Here is a 26,139-nt window from a genome sequence, read left to right on the forward strand (position 1 = left end):
GTGACTGTAATTCGCCGATCCGACTCCGCGTATTATCGGAGTAGCCTATCTACAAGGAGATGACCAGATGCCATTCCACGCAATAATTAGACTGGTGAATCAACAACATGATCATTATGACTTTCTTAAACGTATTAAACATTCAGCCTTCAGTTGAGGAAAAAAAAAACGCTTGCTTTCATTACTCAATTCATCATTTGTGTACGAAGAGGACTTATTATATGTATTTACACCACCGCGCCTGCGTTGCTTGCTTCTACCGTCGCGATAATATTGTACAAGTGCATGTAATGGTGCGCTTAGACGCTGAAACTATAACCCCAGGTGCCCCTGTTACTTCTCGTGCGTACCCATTTCCGAATCTCGTCCACCCAGAATACAGAACTGGCAACCATGACCAGCCAAAGGAGGTCGCGGAATCCCAAGGCCTCAGTTTGAAAGATTGTTTGTAAAAAGGGAAGGTAGACAACTGCTAGCTGTCCACCGAGGCTTCCCGCTACCGCAATATTGAACATCTTGTTCCCAAAAGGTGCAATTTCTCCTCGGAGAATAGATTTGCCCTGTGATCGACACGTAAGGGCATTAAACATATCAAACAGAACGAAGCAGGTGAACGTCATTGTGGTATCCCGAGCGGAAACGACACCGTTAGAAGACATTTCCATCACATATACCATCATCGTTCCAATCATAATAATCGTGGCTGAAGTGAGCACACGGTGAATGACCTGTTTTGTAAGGACACGAGCTCCCTTAGCTCGAGGGGGACGAGTCATGACAGCGGGATCTACCGGCTCCACACCAAGCGACTGTGCTGGGGGCCCGTCCATGAGAATATCTGGCAAGAAATTAGCTACCAATGCAGAGCATTTCGATGGGTTGGTGAATGACATACTTATCCAAAGAATTTGCATAGCGTTGAGCGGATTTTTGAAGCCGAGAAAAGTGCTGAGCAGGACTAAACTGAGAGCCGCCACGCTGGTGCTAAGCTGAAACGTCAAGAAATTTTGAATGTTGTAGAATATGCCTTTGCCTTCTTCTATTGCGCTCAAAATCGTTGAAAAGTCATCATCCGTGAGAATCATATCGGCTGCTTCTTTTGCAACATCCGTCCCGAGAAGACCCATAGAGATACCAATGTCAGCCTTTTTGAGTGCGGGCGCGTCGTTGACTCCATCTCCTGTCATAGCGACAACGTCACCTCTGGCTTGAAAGGCACGCACAATCTTCAGCTTGTGGTCAGGGCTCGTTCGAGCGAAGATGCTTGCGCCAGGGATTGCCTGGGCCAGTTCCTCTTCAGACATGCGATCCAGCTCATCACCGCGTAGAACGGGTTTGTAAGGGCCACGGCTGGTCCCAACATGCATCCCGAGCTTCTTGGCAATTGCAACCGCTGTCGTTTCAGAGTCACCTGTGATCATGATCACCTTGACGCCTCCAGCCATCAGGCGTCGAATCGACTTATCCACATCCTTGCGAGGCGGATCATTCATGCCCACAATGCCAGCGAATACAAGGCCATGGAAGGGACCGTCATCTTTAGAGCCCCCTTTGGTGTTTTTGAATTTTTTATTCTTCGGATTTGCCCTCGCCACATCTCGAACCGGCCCGCTTGCAAATCCTAAGACGCGCAGCCCTTCCTGTGCCATCTGCTCCGATGCCTCTAGAGCAGCTCTCCGTCTTGGTTCATCAAGAATGATTTCTCTACCTTCCTTGGTCAAGTACGAATCACATCGTTTCAAAACCTCCTCTAGGGCGCCTTTAATGTATGCGACGTCAGAGGAGTTGGCGGTTGGTGTCTCGGCCGTGGCGCTCCCGTTGATGACAACACCCATCCATTTCCGCTCCGAGCTGAATGGAGTCTCGCAGGCGCGTTCTCCAAGTCTCTCGCGCACGTCATCCTCGCCGAACGCGTCTACAAGATCCAGCATGGCGACATCAGTGGGCTGTCCAACCCAACGACTTCGCTGGCCTGAGTCCGAAGAGCCGTGATCGAGTGTGGAGGAAAGGACGGCCGCAGATGATGCGGTAGCAGGTGAGTCTGAGCTTGATTTAGACAATCGTGCATTGTTTGCAATGTTTCCAATGCGAAGAAGCGTTCGCATAGCAGTATCAGGTGCAGATGAGACCAATTCCTTTGTCAGATCGATGGGATCCTCCACGTCCGAGTGCCAGATCTTTGTCACCGTCATGTGATTGAGCGTCAGCGTTCCTGATAGAAAATCAACGCGGTCAGCAGCTGGTCATGGCAACGTGAAAGTATTGTCCTACCTGTCTTGTCACTACAAACAACGTTGACAGAGCCTAGGGTCTCAACACTAGGAAGCCTCCGCACAATTGCATGGTGATTGGCCATACGCAAGACACCGAGAGCAAGAGTCACGGTAACGATGATGGGCAGGCCCTCCGGAATAGCGGCCACGGCGAGTGACACGCCAATCTGAAACATCTCAAGGAGCTTCCTGCCCTGCCATAGCCCCACAATTACAATGAATCCAATTACCGCAAATGACATGTAGCTGAGTTCCTGTCCTAACCGGTCCATAGAGAGTTGCAACGGGGTGCGAGGGCTTTCAATCTCTTGTAAAGAGGCATGGATCGAACCAAATTCGGTGTCGGCTCCAGATGCAACGACAATTCCCCGTCCATAGCCTGATCGAACCAATGTGCCCATAAATGCAATATTCGTCTGCTCATTGAGTCTCACATCGGCTCCGACAGTTCCTGCGGCGGGGCCCGCGTAAAAGGGTGATGATGCACGAGTACTCGCTGACGTGGACGCTGAGGCAGATTTGCTTTCGAGCGTAGCAGGAGACTTTGCCACGGGCTCGTTTTCGCCAGTCAGATTGGACTCATCGATGGTCAGGTCAACCGATTGCGTTATACGCAGATCAGCCGGGATGCGGTCACCTGTAGAAAACAGGACCAAGTCTCCAACCACCAGTTGCGTTGCTTGGACAGTCGAGGAGGCTTTCTCGGCGGCTGCAAAGGCGGCAGGAGATTCGCCGACAGGAGTTACTTGGCCGCTTTCCAAGCCGCCGTTGGTCGAATTTGGCGTACCAGTCGATGCGCTGGAGGGTTTACCACGAATGAGGTGCGCAGAGTGAGGCACCAGGCGACTCAAAGCCTCGAGTGATTGTTCGGAGCGATATTCCTGAACGAAGCCTACCGTGACCACAATTGTGACAGCAATGGTAATACTGATGGCATCATCCAGATTTCCCATGAAGAATGAGATGGCGGCAGAGCCTAACAACAGCAGGATCAGAGTTTCCTTGAATTGTTTGAGGAATCGAAGCCATAGAGGCTCAGGATCCTCATGTGGCAGCTCATTCGGACCATTCTTGGCTAAGCGTACGTCGGCGTCGGCGGGAGAGAGTCCATGGGTAAGGGACGTGGATAATCGAGCAGCTGTCTCGTGAGGACTTATCAGTGCATACGTCGATGTCAATGACTATTTCATCCATGGTCAGCACAAGCTTGTGATTGTTTAGGAGTAGCGGCGCACCGATGAGATAGCGGATGGCGGAGCGGGTGAACGAGCAGTGTTTGGTGGTCGCAGGCCTGGCGATGGCACTCGATATAGCGGGAGCGTTGGAGTTGATGAGCTTGACATATTCTCATGGCCGTGCTCGCGTCCCAGACTCTGACTCTTGGCACGGCTCAAAGGACTGAGAAGGATGTTGCTGAGTGCAAAGCACTCTTCAGGACGAAGCAGCGTTTCACGGTCAAAAGTGCCCTGGGTAGAAACATCGGTATCTCCCAGAGGGAGCTCTTGTGTGGAGATGAAGCGACAATTCAATTGCCGTGATCCCACACACACACGTGGCAATATAGTGAATAATTTCCGGATTTGATATAAAGGCTCCGTTTTACAATACTCCTCCACGCCAGGAATTTTCGGGTGGTGTCGTCTCTCGAACTTCTTACCCTTCGCGGCTGTGCGTGGACACATTGAGCTGGGAGTCTACTAAGTGCTACATACTGTACCCCGATTACGCGGACTCGACTTTATGTGGTTAAACCGAGGAAAACAAGAATCGGGGCGGACCGACCTGGCCCAACAATGGCGCTGGACGCGACGACGAAGCTTTTTCTTGTCGGCTGTGCACAGGTACTTCCATGGTTCCAAACCTGAAACGGCTTGACGTGGGTATCTACGGCCATTCTGTCGCATCGTAATAGCTGTGCTAGTCGCGTATTGATTAAAAGACAGGGAGAGTGTATGATTTTGCTGGCTCGTTTCATTTCAAGGTACCTTCTTACAGAGCACTGGAAGCATTAAATGGACCCTCCCGTCAGGGCCGTACGGATGCAGATCTAATTCTAATGGCAATAAATTAAAAGTGGAGAATCACGTATAAAATACAATGAAGTGTACCTGGTAATATCATTACGCGGTGACAACGGTATAGAACAATTGTACCTTTTCAAGCGTGCACGCCGGTACCTCAGGTAACTCTTTTACTTCAAGGTTGTTTATCCAAATTCGCACGGGAGACAAAACAGACAGACGAGGGGAGGAAGCTCGTGCGAAGTCATCCAGCTTACATAAGCTCACCTAGCTCCTCTTCCGCATCGGGACACCCATGACGAGAGCAACAGCTGGCAGCAAAAGAGGCGGACACAACTCACTTTACTACCCGCCTACAGTATCATTCACCCACCAGCCCCCTCGATTGTTGCCGAAACATCAACGCCAAACATCCCACACCCACCTGTCCTTCCTCCTCCATCTGCCCCGTGAGGCTTATTGCAAGCGCGATTCCGTTCATTCGCGACTGCGAAAGTCGCCTATAATTTTGGCATCATCTCAATAAAATTCACCTCGACGCGTGAACACTCGATATTCACTTTCCGCCGACTGCTTCTCTCGCGCGGCGCGCTCGAGTCACGCTGAATTCTCTCGGTCGCGTACACATCATCCTGTCCCCTTCGCACACGGTGATAAACGCGAATTCTTTCTCACAACTCGTCGAGTCATTAGCTCAATGATTGCTTGATCCACAAGCGCCGCCTTTTAATAACGATTGCATTTGCACCTGTCGATATTGATTTGCTCCCCTCTAGCTTAATCAGTCCGTTTCACCATGTTCTACTCGGAGACTTTGCTCTCCAAAACTGGGCCGTTGGCCCGTGTCTGGCTTTCTGCCAACCTTGAACGCAAGCTCTCGAAGACACATATTCTGCAATCCAATATTGAGAGTAGCGTTAATGCTATTGTCGACCAAGGCCAGGCGCCCATGGCCCTCCGATTGAGTGGTCAACTATTGTTGGGTGTTGTGAGAATCTACAGCAGAAAAGCGCGCTACTTGCTCGATGATTGCAATGAAGCTCTTATGAAAATCAAGATGGTGAGTTTGAAACAACCGTGAAAATTGCAGTATCAAGAAGAGCTCCCTGAAGCTTACGCAATAATCTAGGCTTTCCGACCCGGAAATGTCGATTTACCCGCAAATCAGCTGAATGCACCGAACCCAGGCGCATTGACTCTACCTGATGTTCTCACCGAATTGGACTTGCTAGCACCAATGCCGGATGATTCCTTACTTCTTACTCAGCCGCCGCCGGCGGATCTGACTCGCGATGAGAGCTTGGGACCCCTCGATTGGACAAGCCAGCTGCTACCCGGCAACGAGAGCGTTGAACAAGGCCGCAATGCACCTGCTGAAACTTTTCTGGACGACGATGGCATCGTTTTGGATTTGGGAGAAGATGTTGCGGATCCGGCCGAGGAAACGAGCATCCACGTTGGTCGTGATGCACCGCCGGCTCGCCCCGTCGAGGAGGACCTTATGAACGATGACATGAAGCTCTATGATGAGGACCTTGAACTGGATCTCGGCGACGACGAGCCCCTAGGTGCGGAGATTGCAGCTCCCTTTCCCACTACCGAAGAACCTGAAATCAATCTCGGCGGCGACGACGATATTCCCATGGCAAATCTGGAAGATGAAGACGACGTGCCTCCTCTTGTACCAGACACTCCCGGTCGTCAAGAACGAGACTCGCAGTCCCCCTTGTCATCAGTTCGACCGAGCGTGGAGCGTGAATTTGAAATGCATTTAGACGACTCATTTGCGCCCGAGCAGGATGAAGTATCCGCCCATCACGCGCATCGGGCCAAGAAGCGAAAAGTCATGGCACCGGATGCTGACACCATTCTGCATGCCAGCCAAATCAAGCAGCTTCAAGATGACCGGTCCAAAATTCTGAAACCGGCCTCCTTCCTGCCCCGAGACCCGATGCTTCTGACCCTCATGTCTATGCAACGGAACGGCGGCTTCGTATCCAACATTCTCGGTGAGGGACGAGGCAAGGGATGGGCACCAGAACTCCGAGGGATCCTTTCTCTGGAAGTTGTTCGGCAGTCTGGCGATCTGAAGCGGAAGCGTGATGCTGGTGCTGCCAGTGCCCGGCCGGAGGAAGGTCTCTCCGCCGAGAAAGAGCTGCAGCTCGAAATTCCCGAGGAGGAGCCTGATTTTGCCATTTCCGCACCATTTGAAGGCAATACCACCCTTGGCGGAGAACCCGAGGTTATCAACATTCCCGCTGCCGAGGAGGATATTCGCGCGCCATTGGATGACGAGGACATGGGAATGGCACCGCCACGGTCCGATGAAGACGAGCATTCCCCTCCACCTGATGTTTTTGATGACACCACTGCGCCTTTGGTTCACCCAGCGGATAGTGGCCCCGTCTCTCTCGGCACCAAGCACGCTGTACACTTGCTTCGGGAACATCTCGATGCCTCTGAGACCGAAGGTCCTTCCCATCACGGAAAGAAGAGCGTACTTTTCCAGGACCTTCTCCCGGAGCGCAACGCCACCAAGGCCGACGCCACGAAGATGTTTTTCGAGACGCTGGTCCTTGCAACCAAGGATGCCATCAAGGTTGAACAGACCGAGAAGAGCCTCGGTGGACCCATTCGAGTGCGCGCCAAGCGTGGTCTTTGGGGCGACTGGGCCGAGATGGAAGCTGGCGGAGAAATTGCAGAGACTGAGCGCGCAACCGCTACTGCTTGATTCCTGGGGCTCATGTTTGATTTAGTTGGAAAGTGTCATTGGTTTACGGCATGCTGACATGTCTGGGGAACACGGGAAACTTTGAGGCTTCACGGGTGTTTGGGGCGAATATCATGGATCTTGATGGGATGCGGTTCATTTTCTTTTTTCTTTCTGCATCTTTCTTTTCTCCGTTTTCTTATTGGTTTCCTTTCCGGCATTGGCGACTCCGGTTCGGCGCACCTTTTTTCTATCAGAATAGGTGTCGTTTCTTTTTCTGTCCTTTGTACTTTTCCCTCCTCCGTACCACTGTATGAGTTCTCTTTTTTTACTGCGCAGTTGCATTTCTGTTTACCTTGGTGAAGTATTGTAGGTTTTCGTCAACGCTTTCGTCAAACAGTGTTTGGTCGTGGACGGAGTCGCATTTAGGTAGTCTTCTCCTTTTTCTTCTTGTGAAAGAGTTTCAATGCCATAGATAGTGAAGTAAAATGACATCGTCTATTTTAAATTTGAAACTTTCCCTTCTACTTCATTGAACTTCCGCTAACGTTGATTTGCTTGTTTCCAATTTTTCTGTCTTGCGCATGATCAAATGCCTTCCATGATTGCATGTTGTTTAGTGGAGCTATGGTACTACCGTAGAACGAATAACTAAATAATTAATACGCATTACTAAGTCTCTGCGCTTAACGGCTTATATTATCATTACCAAGCGCTTATTGATCCCCCATTTGCTTCGCTACTCTGGTACTAACGGTTAAGTCATGAGCTTGGGGCAATTAGATTTCTACTACGTAGTTACTGCGTTGTTATAGCGAAGGCGAGTCGCAGGCCGTACCAGGGTGCGATAATAACTGCCGGCCCTCGAACCCGACTTGCGGTTTGCGGTTTGCGGTTCGCCTCCCTCGTCCCTCTGGGTCCAGACCATCAACCCACACTTCTTCCTGACTTCCACCTGATTCGGGGCTACCGTGTATATGCAGTAAGATATAATTGGACATTGCACCGTAATAAAACCCTTGGACGTCCTCTGTCCTCCGTAATTCGTAGCTAAGCATTAGTCTTTTTTTTTCCCCCTCCGATCGGCTTGTTTGTTTCTGAAGTTTGATTTGATGCCTGATGCGTGCAGGATTATATAGTGTCTGAGCTGCCCCGCGACTCGAGCCCTTTTGGATATTTGATTTGATTTGATTTTTTTTGCGCTTCCACAAACAGACTTGCTTTACGACTTTGGACTTTGGCTTTGAAAGATAAACCTTTTGTGTATGTGAAGTTGCGTCTAATAGAAATCGGACAGCGAGAGGACGGCACTGAAAGAGAAACGGGAACGATAACGGAAACAGAAAGGGGAACGGAAAGAGAAAAACCAGAGAACAAACGGAAAAAGGAATAGAAAAACAGAAAGGGAACGGGAACAGAAAAAGAAAGAGAAAAGAAAATAGGAACAGAAAGAGAAAAGATAACGGGAACAGATAAGGGAACAGGGACGGGAAAAAGACAAAAGTGAGACGGAGTTGTTGATGCGGATTGGGATATCACGGGTCTTGCAGGTCCCGTGTGTTGCACAGATTGCACAGATTTCACAGCGTGCACGGCCTCGATCAACGGGTGCGTCGCAAACTTACAATCATCGTCTTCGTCAAGCGTACCAAAGGTATCAGACGTGTCGAACATATCGACCGTATCGACCGAGTCAGTTCTATCAAACGCATCAAACCGACAAGATGGCCGAGGAAGAAAGATGTTGCGAGAATAGCATGAAGCGCGAGACGAGCGATGCCACTGGGCCTGGCGGGGTCGCTGGCAGTTCTTCAGAAACAACAACAGCAACAACAGCTACAACTACAACAGCGCAGACTGATGCGTTGCCAAAGCTCTCGGCGAAAGAATTTCGGGAGTATAACCGCATGGCAGAGCACATGGACATGTTTGTAAGTACACCAGTCTTTTTACTCTTCGAATGATCAGACATGACACCCTCGAATGATTGAGGAATTTGTATATCTGAAAAAGCGCATACAATCGCTCTTTTGGGCGTGCAGCTTTTGATAAAGATACAAATGGATCTATTATACTCTACTATACACAATGTATAGGAATTGTCTTGATCTAATATATATCTATAAACTAACTGCACTTGAACCCACAGCACAATCATTTCCGCCAAACATGGAACACGCTGTACCGCGCGTGTGAAGCCGGCCGGCGACCAGCTGGATTTTCGATCCGGGCATTCATCAGCATGGGGATCGATCTATGCGAGATGCTCGAAATGCATCACGGCATTGAAGAAGCGCACGTGTTTCCGCGTCTGGCCGCGCGCATGCCGGCTTTTAAACGAGAGCTTGAGCTTGTTTCGCAGCACAGAGAGATCCATAGAGGTCTGGAAAGCCTGCAGGCGTATCTGCAGAAATGCCGTTCCGGAGAGACGGATCTGAGGCTGGATGAGTTGAAAGAAGTCATGGATGGGTTTGGAAAGGTCTTGTGGCAGCATATGGACGACGAAGTCAAGGAACTAGGGGCAGAGAATATGAGAAAGTATTGGAGTCTGGAAGAGATGAGAAAGATGAGGATGTGAAAAAAAAAAAATGGATAGAAAGGAATTTTGGGTATTTGTTTTATATATAGGTAGTAGTATAAGTATGCAAGACCAGGGTTTGGTTGTTGGGATAGGAGGTAAAGTTTGAGATTTGGAGGATTTTAATGCTGTGAGAATGTTAGGGTCGTCGCTGGTATATAACGGATGTATATAGGTATGTCATTCATTGATATGCGGTGTTTGTCCGAGCACCGCAGTTCGAAGAAACGGAAGATGACTGATTGTTTGCGAGGTCGAATTCAACAGGATTTATTACTCCCATTGCGTTCCGCGTAGGCGCTGCATAAGGTATTCTACCTCGACTTCTTTGGTCAATGGAATGACCCAGTCCTGTTTTTCTCTATTAGCTGGACATACTCAAAGTGACGTTTCGAATTGACGAGAGGGTGTTGCCTTACCTTGTACATTGCGACTACAGCATCCGCATTAATCTTGGTTGAAGCATCAATTCCAACACTGGGATCTGTGCCGTAAGTGACAGCCTTGAGCCGTAATCTCTCTAGAACCTTCTCCTCGACCTTGAGATCTGTGATAGCCGCAGCGATGCCTTGTCGATCTTCGTCCTTGATCATCTTTACGAATCTCTCCGTTTCCTTCTGGAACTTAGCCTCAGCAACGAATTTTCCAAAGTGTATCCGTCTCGAGAGGGCCTGGACGCATTGCACGTCGGCTGTTGCCGAAGAGCCATAGTTCTCCTGCGCTTCGCCGCGATCTTCCCGTCCATATGTACTGCACGCAGCCGGGAGGATATGCTGTATATAGCTCTTCTTTAACTTGTCGTTGACGTTGACGTCATTGGGATGCAGAATCCGAGGATAGTCGAGCGGTTGCAAGATTGGTTCCTGAAGAGCATCTGGAAAGAACGGATACTCGTCTGGAGACTGGTAGCGGCGAAGGAGTGATTGTAGCCGCTCTTGTTCGCGCAGAGTCCAGTCGAAGAGACTGAGGTCGCTGTTTGGGATCTTCACGCCGCCGGGGACGTAAATGGTGCCATTGAAAGGGAATTGTACACGCTCAATGAGGTGGAAGGTAATAGTGTCTTCCAATCGACTGACAGATAGCACAGAGTCAGCCTGAGGTAGTGAGAGGAGCTTTTCTATAAGTGTGTGACTCACATCAACTGGAAACGAATATTTGCGAGATCCAGTGCTTTGGAGGCGTTTGAGAGATCAATTGCGGTATCCATATTGCGTCTTCTATTTTTCTGACTTCTGGGTTATTCAATTATGGGAGATCTCTTGTAAACCATGCGACTATCTCGGAAAACATACACGTTGTATGCTTAAGGGTGGGGCCCGAACAGTGAGCCATCGGGTCCCTCTTCCCCCTCGGCGAAGCGGTTTGAAATACCGACGAATTTGTCGCCAAAAGCCGCTTTCGGAGACAAACTGTACGCCACACTGTGGCGTTGTGGAAGCGAGACAGCAAAGCATAGCGTAGAGAGTTCGATACTTTACATATAAACAAAATTTCGAAGAGGATCGATATAAAATAACATAGGGCGTGAAACTTGTGGGATATGTTACTTAATCTTCATGCTCCCATTGCTATGAAATTGCTGATCGTAGACTTGCCATTGAAACCTTCCATAATGGTCACGCTTTGATCCTACGGATGAGGCTTTGGTGTAGCGCCTTTCGGGCTCAACAGCCGAGCACAAACTTGGTGGGGGTATCTTAATCGTTCAGTTATATCATTCACCACTGTCCCCACTAATGTTTACCTAAACTTTGACATGGCGACTAACTTAGTTATTCTCTTTCCCACCTCTGTCAGCGACGTCATTCTCGCTGATCCCAAGGGTCGGAACTTTGTAAATTGTCACTTTATACCTATTTGCTCCCACCTCTCTTACAACGAGTGCAGACTAAATCACTACTTTCAGCCAGTGGGCCCTTTCATTCATTATGAAGCAGAGGTTTTCTTCTCTCGATGTCAAGGTGAGTTTTCAAGGTGCACCCTGTTCTCTCCGCGGGGCTCTGGTTTGACTCATCGCCATGCTTCGCTGATGCTGATGCGCCTTAGATAATTGCCCATGAGCTGTCGAGCAGCTTATGCTCTCTTCGATTATCCAACATATATGACCTTTCTTCGAGGATCTTTCTCCTCAAGTTTGCAAAGCCCGACCACCGACAGCAGCTGGTAATTGACTCCGGTTTCCGATGTCACCTAACAAACTTCTCGAGAACCACAGCAGCGGCACCGTCGGCCTTTGTCACGCGGCTGCGGAAATTTCTTCGTACGAGAAGAGTTACCTCTGTGGCACAGATTGGAACCGATCGTGTTATCGAGATCCAATTTAGTGACGGACAATATCGGCTATTCCTCGAATTTTATGCTGGTGGTAACATAATACTTACCGATGCGGAGCTCAACATCATCTCCGTCCTTCGCATTGTCGGCGCTGGAGCCGATCAGGAGGAGATCAGAATCGGACTCAAGTACAATCTGTCTTACCGACAAAATTTCAATGGCGTGCCGCCCTTGACAAAAGAGCGTGTGCGAGAAGCTCTGCAGGCTGCTGTTAACAAGGAGCAAGCTGAGTCTAAGCAAAAAAAGAACAAGAAGTCTGGCGATGTTTTACGAAAAGCTTTAGCCACATCCATTACCGAGTTCCCTCCGATGCTCATCGAGCATGCTCTGAAGGTGGTGGACTTTGACCCCAAAATTCGCCCCGAAGAAGTTTTACAGCACGATGCTCTATTTGAGAAACTCATGCTCGTGCTGGAGGAAGCGGATAAGACGGTCAAAGAGATAACTAGCTCGGAAGTTGTAAAGGGCTATATTCTGGCGAAACCAAGAGCAAAATCTTCAAAGGAAGACCCCGAGAAGGGAGCCGCCTCCGAGGCAAAAGACGAATCGCACAATTTGCTCTACGAAGACTTTCATCCTTTCCGACCACGTCAATTTGTAAGCGAGGATGCCGCACAAATTTTGGAATTTGAAGGATTCAACAAAACCGTCGACGCATATTTCTCGTCTATTGAGTCTCAAAAGCTCGAGACAAGATTGCAGGAGCGAGAGCTGCACGCCGAAAGAAAGCTTGATTCTGCTCGTGAGGAACAGAGGAAACGATTGGAAGGTCTACAGCAGGTCCAAGAGCTCAACATCAGAAAGGCACAGGCTATCGAAGCGAATCTGGAGCGAGTAGAGGAGGCATGTGCAGCTGTTAACAGCCTTATCGCCCAGGGCATGGATTGGGTGGAGATTAACCGGCTGGTTGAGATGGAACAAAGGCGGAATAATCCTGTAGCAGAAATAATAAAGCTGCCTCTGAAGCTGCATGAGAACACTGCGACTCTGCTCCTCGGCGAAATGGATTTGGAAGACGTGGACATCGAAGAAGATGAGACCGATAGTGAACTCTCGGATTCTGAAGAAGAGGAAATAACATCCGGAAAACCCAAGGCCAAACCCGAGGACAAGCGGTTGGCTGTTGACCTTGACCTTGGTCTGTCTCCCTGGTCGAACGCTCGTATCTACTACGACCAGAAGAAGGGAGCGGCGGTCAAAGAGCAGAAGACAATGCAGGCATCTACGAAGGCGCTCAAGAGCACAGAGAAGAAGGTTGCGGCTGATTTGAAGAAGGGATTGCAGCAGGAGAAGCAAGTTCTACGGCCGGTCCGTAAGCAGCTCTGGTTTGAAAAGTTTTTGTTCTTTATTTCTTCCGATGGATACCTCATCTTAGGGTAAGTACAAGCCCACCGCATGTCACATGTGTAATCATGTTGGCTTTCTTAGCGTGCTAACTGGCATTTCATAGCGGCAAGGATGCACAGCAAAACGAAATGTTGTATCGAAGATATCTTAAAAAGGGCGACATCTATGTTCACGCCGAATTACAAGGCGCCGCATCCGTCATTGTCAAGAACAACCCCTCAACTCCGGATGCACCTATCCCTCCATCGACTCTCTCACAGGCCGGAAATCTCTCCGTTGCGACTTCAGTTGCTTGGGATTCTAAAGCAGTCATGTCTGCCTGGTGGGTCAACTATGATCAAGTCTCAAAGTCTGCGCCTACTGGCGAATATCTTGGCACTGGATCGTTCATGATCCGTGGAAAGAAGAATTTCCTACCTCCTGCTCAGCTGCTCCTCGGCTTTGCGGTCATGTTCCAGATCAGCGAAGAGAGCAAGGCCCGTCACGTCAAGCATAGGCTGCGAGATGAGGATAGCATAGTGGCTGACAGGGCCAGCAACGCAATTGCTGATCTCAAGGTGACAGATGATGCAGATGGCAGCGTGTCTGCGACTCCTGCTCCAGAGGAGGGTGCCGCAGCTGCTACTACTGACAGTGAAGATGAAGATTTTCCGGATGCAAAACTCGAGTCAGATGTCGACAATGATGATGCACAATCCAGTCACCCAAACCCATTGCAAAGTGAACCTCAAGCTGGTCAAGACCTTTCCCGATCTGAGTCATCCAAGGGGCAAACGGAAGATGGACCGAAGAAGCAGATTCCTTCCGAGCTGCCACAAGATGACGGAGATTCAGACGAAGAGGAAGATGAATCAGATGCAGCAACCCAGCCAACTGAGAAACCATCAGGAGGAAACAACTTGCGCGATCTTTCGGCTCGCGAGCGGCGCCTCGCTCGCAAGGGCCAGCTCTCCGATACGGAAGACTTTGATGGCGACAGCGGAATCAGCACACCAACTTCGAAACCGAAATCCGCTCCTCAAGTCCGGGGTAAGCGCGGGAAAAAGAAGAAGATTGCTGCCAAGTACGCCGATCAAGATGAGGAAGACCGCGAATTGGCCTTGAAACTTCTCGGCTCTGCCTCTGCCAAATCCAAAGCTGAAGAAGCAGCGCGCCAGAAAAAGGCTAAAGAGGAAGAACTCGCATTCCAGCTGCAGCGCCGCCGGGAGCAGCACACTCGCCAGCAGCAAAAGGCGCGCGAACATGAAGAAATGCGCCAGATCATGATGCAAGAAGAAGGAACCACCATCGAGACCCTTGACGAAGAGGAAGCTGCCCAAATGCGCGACCTCGATGCTTTTGTCGGCACCCCACTTGCCGGAGACGAAATCATTGAAGCAATCCCTATTTGCGCGCCCTGGACCGCACTCGCAAAATACAAGTATCGCGCCAAACTCCAGCCTGGAAGCACAAAGAAGGGCAAAGCAGTCAAAGAAATTCTCTTCAAATGGGCCGCTGATGGCGCCGACAGAAAGAATGTCGATGACAAATCAGAAGATAAGGAGAAGATTTGGCCCAGAGAGCTGGAGTTGATCAAGGCGTGGAAAGATACAGAGGTTGTGAACACCTTGCCAGTCAGACAAGTAAGAGTGATGATGGCCGGTGGAAGCGCTGGCGGCGGCGGTGATAAAGGCAAGGGAGGAAAAGGAGGCGGCGGTGGAGGTAAGGGTAAAGGTGGTAAAGGCGGTAAGAAGCGGTAGATCTGTAGCCATCACTGGGTTCCCATGTATGGTGTCTGTTATGTAAATACATTGGAAAGGTTAGGAAGCATTTGTGTGTATATATCCTTGTACAGTATGATAAGAAATCATTCTTCGATCGCACTATACATATTACAGGAATATAGAATAAAACCCCGGGCCTGGAAGGAATATTTCCCAGAACGATCTTGCACTTGTACGTGTCACATCGGGCTTTGACATGAGTCTCTGGTACAATACAATCTCCGCGGTCGCCAATGAGACCAGAATTTGAACCAACAAATGCGAAATGGAATCAAGTAAATATATTTTTAAAGACATGAATGTCATGGATCAGAAAAAAAAAAAACACCCACAAAGAGTTTCTGTTGCTCCCAAAACGCCAAAGTACTCTATCAAGACGGGAATTGAAATAGGAAAGGATAATTCAACTGACGGCAATCCAGTCAACAAATGACAATGGTGTACAAATGTATCTTAATGTCATACCCGACAGAAGATGGATTGAAGAATGACGCATGATAATGACCCAGTTGCGCAGTCTTTTACAGACCCTGCCGCAGTCTCTCGCTCAACTTCATCTTTCCGAATTCCCAAGCATTCATCAACCCTTGTTCAGACAGATCGATGCCCTTGACGTTGATGTCCTGAGCAGGGGGCTTGCTGACACGGGAGGCAACGACCAGGGGATCCGTCTCAAGAATGATCCCGTCGTCAACGAGCTCGTCAATGGCGAGGGCGACGAGGTCGTAGTTTTCGATAATGGTGCGCTTGTCGATTGATGCTCTGTGGCAGAGTCACACGTCAGAACATTGGGGGCATTTTGACAAAGATTATAGCTCTCAAAGAGGAATTACAAGAAATGGAACTGCTGTAGAAAGCTGGAACAAAGGAGGATTACATACTTTAGGAGAATGTTCAGCGAGTCTCGCAGCGCGACGACCACATTGTACAGTAATATCTCGTTCTCGTCGGCTCCACCAACAACGTAGAACATGACATCGCCCTCGCTCTTGAAAACGACTACCCGGTTGTCGTACAGTATCACGTCGCTCGTGTGCTTGGCCGTCTTTTCCAGCAGGCCCTTCTCAAACGCCTTTTGGTCCTTGAGCTGCGGGTACGGGTTTGCGCCAGGGTAGTTGGTCGCGTGTGGGGCAGCGCCGGCTGGCGGGTGAGGCGCGGAGTAGTACTTGGCTAGGATACGAGAATTGTCGTCCGGCGAGAGGATCAAGATCGCGTTGACCGCGAATAGGGACATGTTGGGTGCCATGGTGGTTGCAACTTGGTCGAATGGACGTTACTCAGGTCAGCTTGGGAGGAGAGTTGGCGCTCTTTTGCAGGACCTTTGTTGAGCTAAATTGACGTCTCAAGATACCCAGAGGAATGAAATTGGAAACTCTGGAATTGACTGAACGTGATTACAAGGACTTATTGAGATGTTGTGACTGTCAAGCTGTCAGTTTAACGTTTACTTGGCCCGCAAGGCAAGGTCCCCTGCTTACGTAATATCTCCGACTCTCCGGCTCTCCGACGGTATTCTGCAACGCTTGGGAAACTTTTGAGATGCGAGTTGTTGACAAGCCACTATAGAATTCATATTGCAGCCTGCATGGAAGGAGTTGTGACTTGACTGCGGATTTGAATATACGATATTATGCGCATGCTAGCCTGAGATCTTCTTTACCATGTCTCGCCCATTTGCGCAACGCTTGCTGCGCAGCGCAGTTTGCCCGTCCGCACCGTTTCTCCTACCTCTGAGATCTAATGGTCCTGTGCACGGAGCTTGGGGGTTGGTTGCCTTGTCACCCTCAACACGAAGATGCATGGCGTCAAAGTCGAAGAGGAGAAAGTCGAGGTCAAAATTGTTAGAGAGTGAATTGGCACAGGAAAATAAGCTGCAGGGCCAGCTTGAAACGGTATGGTTTTTAAGAAATGGCTCAAGACGGTCCCCTAAGTGTATTCGACGATGGCACTGACATGCATTCTTGCGGCAGGTTCTTGATTTTCGAGCAGAATTACAATCGTTTTCGCTTCAGCCTGCGATGGTACTCTATCCACACGCCATTAAGACGAAGCTCCTCGAAGGAAAGGACACTCGCGAGCTCGCGCGGCTCGTGCACAACACTTACCGTTCCACAAGAAACCTTAGCAAAGAGCAAAAGGAGGCGCTTGCGGCACAAATTGAAACTATTGTCGAGGACCTGAAACAGGAACGACTCCCACATGATCCCATTGCCAGTTTGCACATTATCTCATACTATAAGGACTCGCAGCAATTCGATCAAGGTTTAGATTTTTGGAAATGGCTTCTTCAACAAGATGAGAGTTGCGCCGATGCGCGTACGTACGGTGCGGCTATTGAGTTGCTGGCCTACCAAGGTGTGCCGCTGGAAGTACTAGAGGAACTCTACCAGTACGCGTTGAAGCGCTTCCCAGGAGACTATAGCGAATATCACCTTGCTCCGGATGCCATACTGGCTGACCGCTCTCAACCCATTGCCATGAGCGGCACGCGCATGTCGCTTCTTCAAGGCATCCTCACGGCACGTATCTTGCATGGCGACTGGCAAGGCGCATATCTCGGACTCGATGTAGCCTTGCGCCTCTACCCGACCCAAGTACCGCAACGAATTTTCGAGCTATTCATCTACGAACGCCCCTTGTCTGAAGCTTACAAGGTCTTCCTTATGGCTTGTCGCGCCGGTGTTGTTCTCAAGCCCAATGTTCTCAATGTCACGCTTGAAGGGCTTGGTCGAGCGGAAGAGTTGGAAACAACTGTCCAAGAGAAACTATCCATTATCAGCGCCATGCTGAATGCTGTTCGCGCATATGCTGGGGCAGGGGGGGTCCCTGATGGGGTCCATCTCGGCGTGATCGTTCGGAATCTACTGTCGCTCATGCCTCCGAATACAGAAATGAATTTTATCGACGAGGGAGCAGACGCTGTACCCGCCGAAAACGCCGAGAATTCCGCTACGGATATCGACATCCTCATCTACGACCTCCTCGGATCCATAATGGAGACCTTTGCCCAAATGGGCATCAACCCGACCATTGCTACATTCAACAGCATCATCTCTATCGGCGGCGACCTCAAACGCCAAGAACTCATCGATCTTGCCATCAGAGCTCTGCACTCGTCTGAGCTCGAACCCACTGCCGTCACATACCGCGCTCTTGTCACTGCGGCTGGAGAATTACAAGACGAGGAATCAGTCAAAGACGCATGGGGCTTACTCGAGGAAGCCGCTCTACTCCGCGCCGAAAAGCAGGCGGTTGCTGCTGGGCTGGATGAATCGAATACGCCCCAGCCAAAACTCGACAAACTTGACTGGAAAGTCCTCGCTCGAGCCTGTCGACGTATCAACGATGTCGCTTTTGTTAGGGAACAAGTGGAGAAAGGCGTATTTGTTCTCGACGGGAATGTGTTGGCTCTCATTGAGCGAGAACTGGGACGGGAAGATAAAAAATCGGCGAATGAAGCACAGTCGCACGCTTCCCAGTCTCCCCAAGTTTCCCAGGTTTCTCAGACGCAGAGCGACACAAAAGAAAATGTCACAGACCAGACTTCTTCCGGCGCTCAAGAGACAATGACTATCCAGGAAAGAATCTCCGCAATCGACACTCAATTATCCGAGATTCACGAAATCGTCTTGTCTGGCAAGCTTCTCGACGCTTCTAATAGCCCATTTATTCCCATGAGCCTGGACGAGAACGAATGCGCCGTCTTCGCACCTGAATCTGTACTTCCTACACCAAATGCTCCTGCTAATGCCAAATTCGAGGATTCCAAAATGAGGGAAATCTATGACAAATTTACTACCGATATTCAATCTCTACAATACGGCGCTTCTTCTTCTGCAGCTTCAGAATCCGACTCCTACTGCGATTCCGCGGATGCTGAAAACGGATCAACTGCACAAGGTGAAGAAGATGCAAAAGTTGATGAGCCCAAAACTACTGCTGCTTCGCAACAACTTCAGGGCCTTCCTCAAGGACAAAGCCCGATCCACTTTTCCTCGACAAACTACACACTCGCTGAACTCCGCTACGTCAACTGGGTCAGCATCAACGAACTCCTCTTTGACGCTCGGCTCAATGAGATAGTCAAGCAGACTGCTGTGGATCAAGCAATGAAGGAGAGCAAGCCTTTTGAGCGCGGCCGTGATGCCAAATGGAGGTGCGGTTTGGGAATGAGACGGAAGGTTTACCGTGATGCGGGCGGAGCAGCAAAGGAGGCGGATTGGGAGAAGTGTATTGCAGGTCTAAGGAGGTGGAGAAAAGAATAAAGGGGGAAGAGGTGAGGAATAGAAGGGTTACATGTTATGTGGATAGTTAATGGAAATGGATGGGATTTTGTCGTCTTATTCCCTTTCTCGGGATGTTGTATGCCGTGTGGGAAATCGGTTCAGGATGAGTGTATGTTTTCATTGCATTGCTCGTGGAACGCAGATACAATAATTCCAAGTCAGATTGTCACTCTTGGACTTGCATTTCAAAGATGCTGTGGTCTCTTAACGCATCTTATTCTCCCTTTTCATATAGCTAACTAAACTAGATAATCGAGCTTGAATACAAGCGAGGGACTGTTGTAGTCTTAGTTGATATTTGCTCCAGAATTTTTATACAACCTGGCTGTCCGGACATATGGATAATTTGATACCCCTACTATCGATGGAGAAGCGAAACGAAATTATCAATATTCATCCCCGACAGTTGGTGCTTCTTCCTTGCTGCTCAAAAAAGAGCCCAATCTACTTGATGATAGAGCAAATTCTTTCACATAGAGCATGGTATTATGAGTCACTTTACTACTGCATACAAATTCAAAGAGGGGTTTGATTCCCAGCTGTGGTGACGGAGAAGAGGGGCTCGAATAGGAAGTTAGAAAAGAGGTCAAGTTAGTGGCCGGCTAGTCAGGGGCTAACTGACGTGCTAAGCTTCCGCCGAAGCCGCCAATTGCAGAAACCTTCTCGCCAGGCTATAGTACACAGCGCTTAGCGACCACTCTAGAAATGAAATCAGACGACTCCTAGAGGCCTTTTCGTTTAGGCGACAGGCAGCTGCCCCTGAATGCAATACCTCGGATAGTGTACTCTATTTGCTCGATGAGAACAGAGAACGGATGCGTATTGGCTCCCGACTTACAGCTGTTGCGTCATAAAACCTCTTTTGTGCCAGAGTTTTATTTCTCTCATATTTGCCCACATCGCTAAGTTGGTCTCTCGCCCTTTAGTCGCCTTGGATGAATTCCCTGCTTTTTGGGAAATTCGCGAGACATGTGTTCGAGGGATTTTCCAGGAGGACTGCGTGCAATATTTTTCTCGCAATCTTGGATGAGTTCCGTGATGGCCCCTTATTTCCTATGTGTCGACAGTGTAAACAATAGGGATAGTTGCGCTCTTGGGCGCCTAGACGGGTAAACTCGCCTGCGGTTGTGGCTAGGTAGGCCAATTAGAATGCTTTTCGGAGTCGTGTCTGCTGTCATTGCAAATGCTAAGGTGCTGGCAGGGGAATAATTCCGGACCAAGTGGAACTTGGAGGTGGTCGAAAGGCGCAGGGACAGATACTGCTTCAAGAAAGGCCCGAATCCTGACAGGTCGTCAAAATCGCCAGTCTATTGCAATTCTAGTCTATGAGAGCGAAGGCGACTTCCGAGTGGGGAATTAGAGTGGACAGACCCTCGTTCAGAGAAGAATCACATAACATTCGCAGCTCTCCAATCAAACGGGTATCCACATTATTACTCACATTGGAAACTTTTGTCCGATTCCATTACATTGCCGAATTGGCCAAGGCTCTAGGCGGATATGCTGTGCCGCAAAGGGCATGGGTAATTTCCTTTGATGGTATGAGCACAGATGCATGGTTCTACAGGCAGAACCCTTCTTTGCAGTGGGGGTTGCCAAGCGAATCGGGACATTTAGCGGACAGGATCGAGGTCGGACCGTGCGAGGGAACGAATAGCGACGACAATATCCCGAAGGCGGTGGAGCTTGTTCATTGCCAGCGGCTCCACACCGCCCGCGCTTAGCGCTTGACACTAGACAAGCTCCCCTTGCATTAGCCCGACGAGCTTATTTCTTGGCAACAGCTCCCAGGCTCCATCGTCATTCGAGACCCATCTTCTAACCTAATCGTTTGGTCCACTCACCAGCTTCTCGTTTCACCTCGTGGAATAGTCACAAAGAGGAGGTCAGGAGATCCAATATCCTTCTGAAAAGATTTTGGTGCAGATACTTTGTACCTCGAGACCATCATGGCTCGTTCAGGCTTCGTCTATTCTCCGGTGCGCTTGACACCCTTGGTCCTCCCATGGGGCTCAATCTCCAAGCCCTGCTAGCTTCAGTTTCCGATTTAATTCCGAGTCCCATATCGTTGGGAAGTAATTTTGAAGAGATCAGTGGATACATTCCAGCTCAGTTGCCTATGGGTCCTTGAAGGGGATCTATGTTTCTATAACAATGGCGTCCCTTTCTCCGTTTGAAAAATCATGTACCAAATTCATATCATATTCCAGACCCAAACGGGGGGTCTGCGACTGAAAAGGAGCGTCTTCTGGGCACTGTATAATCCATTGTTATAGGCGGAATAATGCTGGTTTTAATTCTAGCTTTAGTGCTAAGCGCCTACCAGGTGCAAGCCAAGGCAGTATTTGCACATTTTATGGTATGTCCTTGTGATTTATACTTTTGTGCTGATAAAGATTTTTCTTCTAACGAGAGTCATAAAATAGGTGGGAAATGCAGCAAATTTCTCCTTGTCTGACTGGGAAACCGATATACGGCTCGCTCGAGATGCTCACATTGATGCGTTTGCTCTCAACATCGGCAATGGCACTTTTGCCAACACTACCTCCCTGTCTCACGCTTTTAGCGCAGCTAATAATCTCGGCGCCGCATTCAAATTATTCTTCTCATTCGACTACGCGGGCAATGGCGACTGGGACAAGGAAGATGTCATTGATCTCCTAAATGAATACGGGACGGACGCGGCATACTACAAAGTCGGTTCGCAGCCTTTTGTGTCGACATTTGAAGGCCCTCACTGCGCTGAGGATTGGATCGAGATCAAGAAGGAAACTAATTGCTACTTTGTCCCATCGTGGTCATCTCTCGGTGCCAAGGCTGCCGTGGAAGCCGGCCCAGTTGATGGCCTTTTCAGCTGGGGTGCCTGGCCAGAGGGTCCAAACAATATGAATACGCAGGTGGATGCGTCATACCTCTATTTTCTCGAGAAGAAAGCATACATGATGCCAGTCTCGCCCTGGTTCTTTACAAACATGCCAAGCTACCACAAGAACTGGCTCTGGCGTGGCGACGATTTGTGGCATGATCGGTGGCAACAAGTGCAGTTCTTCCAACCAGACTTTGTGGAAATCATCTCCTGGAATGACTTTGGAGAATCACACTACATCGGGCCGACCCATTCATCCGAGTACACGACTTTTGCCCTGGGCAAATCGCCCTACAACTATGCCGACAGTATGCCTCACGATGGCTGGCGGCTCTTCCTCCCTTATCTCATCGACACCTATAAGAACGGCATCGCCTCCATAACAGAAGAAGGGCTAGTCACCTGGCATCGCCTGCAGCCCGCTTCTTCATGCACCACGGGCAACACTACCGGAAATGCGGCAAGCGAGCTACAGAGCAAGTATGCGCCCTCGGAGATTGTCCAGGACCGAATCTTTTACTCTGCGCTTCTCGCGTCAGACGCGACCGTGACGGTCACCATTGGAGGCGTAGTCCAGAGTGGCAGCTGGGAACACGTGCCCGCCGACGGAGTCGGGATATATCACGGCAGCGTCCCATTCAATGACAACCTCGGAGACGTCGTGGTGAGGGTCTGGAGAAACAGTGAAATAGTGGTTGAAGTCCGCGGTGCCACTCTCAACACCGCCTGCACCGACGACATTGAGAATTGGAATGCGTTTGTCAGCGCTGATAGTTCAGGCAAGACTATGGATGATCCAGTCCAGCCTTCCCTGCCAATATCGCAGCAGGTCTGCGTCGATGGGTTCGGGCTCGACGACGATGCGGGCCTCTGTAGCTTCGCCTGTAGCTTTGGATGCTGTCCCGTTGGCACATGCACCTGCACTGCCTTGGGTCCTCAGCCTGCGTACCCTCAAGAACCTCCTCAACACCACGTGTGTCCTGGCAGCAGCACCGGCAATAATTTTGGTGGCACCCTTCTCGATCTCTGCGACTTTACTTGCAATCTGGGCCATTGTCCCGACGCATGTCCCAACAGCACTACTACATCGTCTTCTGGTGCCCCGGCACAGGGTATCCCTACTCAAATTAATTCTTCTCCGGCAGAGACAGGGACCAGTAACGACCGACAGAAGAATCTTGCGACTCGCTGCACCTACACGTCCATGCTGTGGATACTTCCTCTCGTCACATATCTGTACTCATATTGGCTCTAGTCCGTATGTCCAGCTTTGTCGCAATGTCGCCTTTACACATCTGTATTCATTATTTCTCCCTGAATCCAGCTTGTGTCGCAGACTCGCGTTTAGTATGCAGCACATCCCAGGATGCCTACTCGCCATGGGCATATTATCCCATGTTGATATTGATATTCTCGAATCTCGATACACCACCTCGGACCTCCTACGCCGCCATACGGTATACGGTATGCACGTTTGGTGTGTTGTGCGTTGTGCGTTGTGCGTTGTGCGTTATGTATTGTGTATTGTGTGTTTTATCAAAACTATTCCCTGACGCACCACTACGCAACCCGCTACTGCGCTCCTGTCCGCCGAGTCGAGTTACTTGATTGCTGGTTAGAATGCACATCTCGAGATGATGTTTCTTTTGCGTTCGGCCTGGTCTCAACTCTAGCACTAACGACGACACGTCCCCAGCTATTACCCAGCTATTACCCAGCTACATGTAGCCTCATCCTCATAAATACATTACTATCATAGGCCTGGATTCCTACCCAAGGGAAAAGATGATGCCATCATCTGGCCGAAACTCTCTTTTTTTCGGGGCGTTCCGGCGCGAGGAGGGGGAACCTAGGGGTGCAGTGCCCAGGGAGCAGAGGGCAGAGGGCATAGAATTGCTATACTAGCTAGACGTTTTAGAACAAGATATGATCATGTTACCACGTAACGACATAATAACAAATTAACAATAATGTCAATGATGTCAATGATTCAATGAAACAAGCTCGCTGCTCAGATTCAACTTTCAAGATTCTCAAAAAGTTTTTGAATTAATGTAGGCTGTAGGCTGTAGGCTGTAGGCTGTAGCAAACGGTCAAACGGTCAGACAGTCAAAGACTAAAACTTTGACAGAAAAACAAAGAATCAAAGATGGTATAACGTATACCGTATACACTACGTATACACTATACAATCAGTGAATCAATAACATGGGTAAGTAAAGTAGTTTGTAACGTTGTTTAGTACATGTAACTCGTTAGATTCGCATCTTCGGGCTTCGGGCTGCGGGCTGCGGGCTCATATCCATGGACCATGATTCAATTTCCATCGAGAATTAGATTTAGATTCAAGAGACAAAATTCAAAGATATAGATTCAGGTAGAAGGTTTTCGCGAAAAAATGCCAAAAGAAAAAAAGAAAAAGAAAGAAAAAGAAATTGCATACCAAGAAAAGTCGAAATGAAATAAATAAAATAAAATGAATAAAATGGTATAAAGGTAAAAAGGTAAGATTGAAGTAAAATAAACTAAATTTCTTAATTAAAAAAAGTATAAGCACACCATGAGTGTCGTCCTGTTCCGTAAATAAAGCCACCAGTTCCTAAGCTCCTGAGCCTAATCCTAACCTAACCCGCTAATCCCTGTCCATAAGAGCATAACATGTCATGACGTGTGAATAACCCGATTAATCCGAGTATCACAACATCTGACAAGAAAAATGATATCCGATTCTATACACCGAAACCCAGGACCATAGAGCAAGACTGAATACCAAATACCAAATACCAGAAGCCATTACAAACACCGTGCCAGCACCAGCACCAGTACCAGTAAAACCAGCTCCCCATTTTCTGAGAAAAAATGTCTCCTGTTTCCTGATCAAAGCAAAGTAACGATAACGCTTGACGCTAGACTTTGATGAAATGTTAGCCAGACATGTTCGTACAAGTAAAAGTATGACTGTGTAAATGACAGGGAAATGTGAATGACGAGGGAGTGTGGATGAACATTGGAGAAGCTTACCGACGCCAAGTGAGCATATTTTGGAGCACAAGAAAACAAAACCAACGCCGGTTGAACCCATATTTTTTGTTTTGAAAGAACAGTACAAATGGCACAAAAAGCAAAGTAGGCACAATCGTTGCGAGTCTCCGACTTGCGACGCCTAATATCGCCCCTCGAAAGAGTTATGTCGGACTGCCGGTGGCGGAGGAGGAGCCCAGCGCGACGCAGTGGTATCAACGGGCGAGGGCGGCGGTGGCGGCGGGTGCTGCCGAGTGCCGGTGACGTCCACAGAGTAGTGGAGCTTCATGCGCGAAGGCTCGCTCATAATGGAGGAAATGTCCTGGCCGAGCGTGTTGGAGGTGCCGATGGAGAGACGCTGGCGGGGAGAAGGCAGCGGGGAATTCATATTGATATGGTTTAATGTCGTTCAATGACACAATATCGTTTACTCTTGAGAGAGTAGATAAAAGAGGGACAGAATGAAAGACGTGGAAAATAAAAGAATGTCCGAACAAGCCGTCGACAAGAGAAGAGCAGATCGGGACTGCTCGTTATATATTCGACGGAGAGACTTGAGGGGGTACGGTCGCACAAGGATCGCTCAACAGAAAAGTCGAGATGGGACGAAAAAGAGGTGTGGAGGTTTTTCGATGCAGGTCTAGTTCGCAGGTTTTGGAGGTGGAGGTTGAAGGTGCGAAACTGTGGAGGCCCGAGAGGGAGAGAGAGAGAGAGAGGTGTCGGAGGCGTTTTTTGGGGTCTCAGGTTTTGCGGGGGAGAAAGACCAATCTGGTGCGGCCCAGGCCAAGTTGGACGTGGGGATTGGAAGAAAAAAAAAAAAAAAGAGAGTAAAGGTTAAGATGCAACAAGTCAAACGAGTGAAAACGAATGTGAATAAAGTCTGTGTGCCCAAATACGTGTGGCAGACAGACAGACAGACAAGAAAGGCCAAGGCTTCCTT

At 49.2% G+C, this 26,139-nt stretch overlaps 10 protein-coding genes across 10 annotated transcripts; 5 read left to right on the forward strand and 5 right to left on the reverse strand.

Annotated features, from left to right (window-relative positions):
• Window positions 1-143: 143 nt before the first annotated feature.
• Window positions 144-3,927, reverse strand: L228DRAFT_230765 (secretory pathway Ca2+-ATPase). The gene is made up of 4 exons (XM_018330546.1): window positions 3,509-3,927; window positions 2,272-3,454; window positions 896-2,212; window positions 144-838 (listed from the first exon to the last, which is right to left on the reverse strand). Exons 1-4 carry the CDS (start codon window positions 3,614-3,616, stop codon window positions 300-302), a joined length of 3,147 nt encoding a protein of 1,048 aa, XP_018187906.1. The 5' UTR covers window positions 3,617-3,927; the 3' UTR covers window positions 144-299.
• A 749-nt stretch (window positions 3,928-4,676) lies between these two features.
• L228DRAFT_261531 (hypothetical protein) lies at window positions 4,677-7,490 on the forward strand. The gene is made up of 2 exons (XM_018334339.1): window positions 4,677-5,354; window positions 5,424-7,490. Exons 1-2 carry the CDS (start codon window positions 5,091-5,093, stop codon window positions 7,023-7,025), a joined length of 1,866 nt encoding a protein of 621 aa, XP_018187907.1. The 5' UTR covers window positions 4,677-5,090; the 3' UTR covers window positions 7,026-7,490.
• Window positions 7,491-8,096: 606 nt separating this feature from the next.
• L228DRAFT_151109 (hypothetical protein) lies at window positions 8,097-8,989 on the reverse strand. Its single transcript, XM_018329284.1, has one exon. It carries the CDS (start codon window positions 8,676-8,678, stop codon window positions 8,136-8,138), a length of 543 nt encoding a protein of 180 aa, XP_018187908.1. The 5' UTR covers window positions 8,679-8,989; the 3' UTR covers window positions 8,097-8,135.
• On the forward strand, window positions 8,729-9,582 carry L228DRAFT_239331 (hypothetical protein; the record flags this gene model as incomplete). Its single annotated transcript, XM_018331131.1, has 2 exons — window positions 8,729-8,935; window positions 9,154-9,582. 2 exons carry the CDS (start codon window positions 8,729-8,731, stop codon window positions 9,580-9,582), a joined length of 636 nt encoding a protein of 211 aa, XP_018187909.1.
• A 136-nt stretch (window positions 9,583-9,718) lies between these two features.
• On the reverse strand, window positions 9,719-11,043 carry L228DRAFT_151117 (chorismate mutase). The gene is made up of 3 exons (XM_018329285.1): window positions 10,719-11,043; window positions 10,002-10,653; window positions 9,719-9,933 (listed from the first exon to the last, which is right to left on the reverse strand). The coding sequence occupies exons 1-3, from the start codon at window positions 10,787-10,789 to the stop codon at window positions 9,856-9,858; spliced, it is 801 nt and encodes a 266-aa protein (XP_018187910.1). The 5' UTR covers window positions 10,790-11,043; the 3' UTR covers window positions 9,719-9,855.
• A 406-nt stretch (window positions 11,044-11,449) lies between these two features.
• On the forward strand, window positions 11,450-15,166 carry L228DRAFT_221227 (hypothetical protein). Its single transcript, XM_018330266.1, has 3 exons — window positions 11,450-11,543; window positions 11,629-13,292; window positions 13,367-15,166. Exons 1-3 carry the CDS (start codon window positions 11,511-11,513, stop codon window positions 15,000-15,002), a joined length of 3,333 nt encoding a protein of 1,110 aa, XP_018187911.1. The 5' UTR covers window positions 11,450-11,510; the 3' UTR covers window positions 15,003-15,166.
• L228DRAFT_261535 (vesicle coat component) lies at window positions 15,067-16,445 on the reverse strand. Its single transcript, XM_018334340.1, has 2 exons — window positions 15,908-16,445; window positions 15,067-15,788 (listed from the first exon to the last, which is right to left on the reverse strand). The coding sequence occupies exons 1-2, from the start codon at window positions 16,270-16,272 to the stop codon at window positions 15,548-15,550; spliced, it is 606 nt and encodes a 201-aa protein (XP_018187912.1). The 5' UTR covers window positions 16,273-16,445; the 3' UTR covers window positions 15,067-15,547.
• A 136-nt stretch (window positions 16,446-16,581) lies between these two features.
• L228DRAFT_261536 (hypothetical protein) lies at window positions 16,582-19,589 on the forward strand. The gene is made up of 2 exons (XM_018334341.1): window positions 16,582-16,918; window positions 16,997-19,589. The coding sequence occupies exons 1-2, from the start codon at window positions 16,688-16,690 to the stop codon at window positions 19,289-19,291; spliced, it is 2,526 nt and encodes an 841-aa protein (XP_018187913.1). The 5' UTR covers window positions 16,582-16,687; the 3' UTR covers window positions 19,292-19,589.
• A 1,672-nt stretch (window positions 19,590-21,261) lies between these two features.
• Window positions 21,262-23,433, forward strand: L228DRAFT_283514 (carbohydrate-binding module family 24 protein; the record flags this gene model as incomplete). Its single annotated transcript, XM_018336121.1, has 3 exons — window positions 21,262-21,291; window positions 21,639-21,671; window positions 21,739-23,433. 3 exons carry the CDS (start codon window positions 21,262-21,264, stop codon window positions 23,431-23,433), a joined length of 1,758 nt encoding a protein of 585 aa, XP_018187914.1.
• Window positions 23,434-24,802: 1,369 nt separating this feature from the next.
• Window positions 24,803-25,587, reverse strand: L228DRAFT_268830 (hypothetical protein; the record flags this gene model as incomplete). The annotated part of the gene is made up of 3 exons (XM_018335198.1): window positions 24,803-24,817; window positions 24,949-25,089; window positions 25,375-25,587. 3 exons carry the CDS (start codon window positions 25,585-25,587, stop codon window positions 24,803-24,805), a joined length of 369 nt encoding a protein of 122 aa, XP_018187915.1.
• Between the last annotated feature and the right edge of the window lie 552 nt (window positions 25,588-26,139).

Source organism: Xylona heveae, assembly GCF_001619985.1.
Source record: "Xylona heveae TC161 unplaced genomic scaffold L228scaffold_6, whole genome shotgun sequence".
NCBI classification, from domain to species: Eukaryota; Fungi; Ascomycota; class Xylonomycetes; order Xylonales; family Xylonaceae; genus Xylona; species Xylona heveae.